General features: G+C 45.0%; 1 protein-coding gene across 1 annotated transcript in view; it reads right to left on the bottom strand.

Moving 5' to 3' along the window:
- Positions 1-1261: 1261 nt before the first annotated feature.
- The window catches only part of FAM132A (family with sequence similarity 132 member A), a gene marked incomplete at its 5' end in the record, with an annotated part of 16710 nt that continues 13653 nt past the window's right edge, over positions 1262-4318 (bottom strand). The window contains one exon of the mRNA XM_008641222.2: positions 1262-4122. Coding sequence (XP_008639444.1) covers positions 4024-4122 — 99 coding nt within the window. The remainder of the gene's footprint in view (positions 4123-4318) is intronic.

Genomic DNA, 4318 nt, shown 5'->3' on the forward strand with positions numbered 1-4318 from the left:
CACTGAAAGGTCACTCTGATATCCTGAAAATTAATTCAGGGATGAATTTCAGCTCTGTCCTGCACCAAAACCCTGCATTTTTGGGATGAATCAGCAGCTTTTTGGGTGGATTTTCCAGCAGTTCTGGTGGATAATAAACCCCAATTTTCAGCTCTTTTTAGGAGGGATTCCAGCATAAAAACTTCCTGGTGACCCTTCCAGAAGCCCCAGAGGATGATATTCAAAATTCACCTTAACATGAAGCTGGAAAAGCAAAGGCAGGGTGAAAACAGCAAAGTTTGAGGGAATTTAATTGATTTGTCTCCTGATATTAATTGATTTATCTCCCAATAAACCCTCTGAGGGTGTTCCCGGGCAAAGTTGGGAGCTTTTATTAATATTTGATTCTCTCTGGGGATGCTTCTGTGGCAAAACTTCCTGTGAAGAACTGAAAAATTGAGGTAAAAAAGAGATTTGTCCCAGGAAGAAATGAGATTTTCCTTCAGCTTCCCCAAATCTCTTAGGAATTTGAAGGAAAAAAGCTGCAGCAGCTCTCGGTGTTCTTTATTCTGCCAGGACCCCAAAAATGAGGGGTTTGGATCCCATCCCCCTGCCCTGGCTGTTCAGGGAATGTCTGAACGACACGAAAAACCCCAAAATATTTAATTTATGTCTTTTTTAGGTTTCTCCCCTTGCCTGGGGGTGGGATGAACACCCTGAACCACCAAACCAGAATCTCAGGGGGTTTATTTCGTTATAAACAACTTCATCCTGAACTGCTGAATCCTTCACTTTTCCTGGATTGGGAATTTTCTGCCTGCTTTGCTTCACACCCCATTATCCCTCAGGAGTTTTATTCACTTGCACCTCCACAGCAGAGACTCAATTTTGGGTCATTTTTTTTTTGCTGTTTCAACCCATTTTGCCCCATTTTAACGCTGGCTGGAGCCCCAGGGACCAAGAAAACCGCTGGGAGCATCCACAGCTTTAAAAAAACTCCTTTAAAAATAATAATAATCATTTTAAATTTTGGCTAAAAGACTTTGGTGATGCAGAGAAAAACTCCTGGAGGGCCAGACCTCCCTCCTGAGGGTAAATGGAGCTGATGGAACCCCCCAGGGGGGTGACAGCGACCTCAGGATCAACCAAGAGACACAAAGTCCCTTCCCTCTGCCAACTTGGCTCCTTTTCCCTCAATTCTGACACAAGATTCCTGTTCCTGGCTGGAGCTTCCAGGCCCTGTGGCTTCCAGACAGATTCCAGGGATGGAGCTTTAATTCTCTTTTTTTTTTTTTCTGCCCAGGGAGATTTCAGGCTTTATTCCCAGTTTTTGGGCTGGATGTTCTCAGGAGAACGCTGGGAAAACAGCAGGAAGACCCCCCTAAAATAAGGGATAAGAGGTATAAAAGCAGGATAATTATTCATAATTATCCCTGTTAATAAAACAGGAAAAATGAGATTAAAACTTAGCATGGAAAGGAGGGGAATAAAAGCCATGACTCCCAAAGCAAAGTCTGAGAAAGGTTTTTTAGTTCTATACAAAATAAATATTTTAGCTCCGAGTTAAGCCTTGGGGTGGAACAGCACGTGCTGGATGTCACAACTCCGGGATTCTGCTGCTGGAACAGGCCAAATTTATTCCAAATATTCCCAAAGAACAGAGCACAGGGCAGGGAGACAACGTGGGATGTGGGCCCCGTGCCCTGCCTGCACTCACTCCATCAAACCCAGGGAAAATATCTCATTTATATCTCATTTTATTGACAGGGGTTGGTGATGTTTGGTGATATTTAGTGATATTTCATGTGTTATCAGCTTTTTGAAGCTCCAAAAATGACCATCGTGGCTCCTTGCTCTGCTTTTCCAGAGCTGTGCATTCCCCCCGATCCCAGTTTGTGCTTAAAAGGAATTTCTCCCCCAAAATGTGCTGCAAAAAGGGAATTCTGGCATTATGGTGGGGCAGGGAGGAATTTATAAACATGGGTAAATGCTGTGTTTTAGACAGAACAAGCACATTCCACTGGCTGGGAAGTGGAATTCATGGAATCATGGAATGGTTTGTGTTCAAAGGGACCCTAAATCCATGGGCAGGGACACCTTCCCTATCCCAGGTTGCTCCAAGCTCCATCCAACATGGCCTTAAATTCACTTTTTACCTGCAACAGCACAAATTGATCCCTCCCCGTGCCCTTTTCTTCTTCCAGCAGGTCCCAATTTAATTTATTCTTCACAAAGACAATAAAAATATCCTTTTATACCCTCAAAGGTCTGGCTCAAGGTATTAATAATGGAGATTAAAACCAGTTTAAAATCTGGTTTCCAGCAGGTTCTTCCACAGCTCCTGGAATATCTCTTTGCAGCATCACCTGGAGCTTGTAAAACCTCACAGATTGATCTTCTGCAACAAACCCAGCAATAAATGACATTTTCTGACCCTTCATTGCACAAAGATGCTGCAGCTGATCAAAAATGGCAGCATTTTAAGGGATAACTTCCAAGGACAAGGAGCTGGGCTCTGTTTTGGGCCTCATCCCCCTCTATTTATGAGGCTTTTCCACAAGAATTTCCTCAGCTCAGGTGAATCCTCAGAGCCCAGGAGTCTGAGGGGAGGGAAAAGCTGCAGAGGGGCGTTAAATGAGGGAGGTTTAATCCCAAGGATTTTTCCACCATGGAATGTCATCCCCCTTTTACTTAAAACAAGAGGATGGCCTGGAGCTGTGGGCCAAGCTTGGTCTCACAGCCTTATTTGCACCCAAAAGTCCAGAAGAAATTCCCTGGATTTTTTTGGCAGCACTTTGAGGCTCCAGGCAGAGCTGGACTCCATTTTGGGCCTCATCCCCCTCTATTTATGAGGCTTTTCCATAAGAATTCCCTCAGCTCAGGTGAATCCTCAGAGCCCAGGAGTCTGAGGGGAGGGAAAAGCTGCAGAGGGGCATTAAATGAGGAGGGGGTTTAATCCCAAGGATTTTTCCAGGTCTTGGATAACAAATCCCATGAAATGTCATCCTGTTTCTACTTAAAATGAGGTGATGGCCTGGAGCTGTGGGCCAAGCTCAGTCTCACACCTTTACTTTTGCACTCAGAAATCCAGAAAAGATTCCCTGGATTTTTTTGGGAGCACTTTGAGGCTCCAGGTTTTTTGCAGGCAGACCTGGAAAAGCTGCTGGGAGTGACCCCTGCCCTGTGCTTTCTTTCCTTAATTCCCTGCAGTGACCAAACAGGTCTGAGCCTGATCCAAGGCTCCCATTCCCACTGGATTTGGACAATCGGTGGGCTACACCTGACACACTCACCAGGGACTCTGAAGATGCAGATTTTGTGCCCAAATCCGTGGTTTTATCTTATTAAATCGTAAGAACGCAGTGAGGGGTTTGTGCTCCCCTTGGCTTTCCCTTTTCCCCATCCCAAAGCACTGGCAGGGAAGGATTTGGATCTTCAAGGAAATATTTTGATGTAAAGAACCACAATTAAAGAGTTCAGACCGTGGATTCCTTGGATTGTGTGAGAATTCAACATATTCCTGGTCAAATGTATCCAATTCTGACCCTGGGAGAAGATCTAAACCATTTATAATTCGATGGAAAAAGCAGTTCTGCTGGAAAATCCCTGTCCCCTTCCTCCCCACCACACAGAACAGAGTCACTGCGTTATTTCTGTTCTTTCCCATCTCAATCCTTCATTTCCAAACCCAAGCACCCCCCAACCAATCCCCAAAAAACCCGTGCTGGTTACAAGTGCTACGGTGAAATAATAAAATTACAACGTAACAAACCCCAAATCTCAGTGTGCTGCTCCGTGAGCATCTGGTGAAGCACAAATTAAATAGGAACAGTTTCTTTCAGGAGGATAAAAAGAATAATTCTGATGAGGAATTGAGCTGGTGAGGACCTCGAGAAGCAGCAGCAGCCTCTGGAAGCAAAGCTGGAGGAGCTGTGAAAGGATTTTGGCTGGTTTCAAATTGCTGCGGGTACAGGGAGCAGTTTCAAGGTCAGAGTGGGGTTTGCTTCAGTCCCAAAAGCAGGGCTGGCATTCCCAGGCTTCCTGCTACGCTCCCATCAGCATTCCCATGAAATCAGATCCGTTCTGGATGGTGATGGGAGCCCCAGCACTGTTGTCCACGAAGATGGAGGTGTATTGCCCAGCCTGCAGGGAGAAGGAGAGGGAAAGGTGACACATTCCAGAGGAAAAAGAGGGAAAAATCCCATGGCTCCAGCAGGAACTCAGCACAGCAGCTGTTCTGTGGCTCCTGGGATCTGATCTGATGAAGTGGAAGAAATTTGGTGCAGTTTTGTGGTTGATTATTTTTCTATTTCTATATTATATATTTATATACAATAAT

The sequence above is a fragment of the Corvus brachyrhynchos genome, unplaced genomic scaffold (assembly GCF_000691975.1).
Source record: "Corvus brachyrhynchos isolate BGI_N302 unplaced genomic scaffold, ASM69197v1 scaffold68, whole genome shotgun sequence".
In the NCBI taxonomy this organism is placed as follows: domain Eukaryota; kingdom Metazoa; phylum Chordata; class Aves; order Passeriformes; family Corvidae; genus Corvus; species Corvus brachyrhynchos.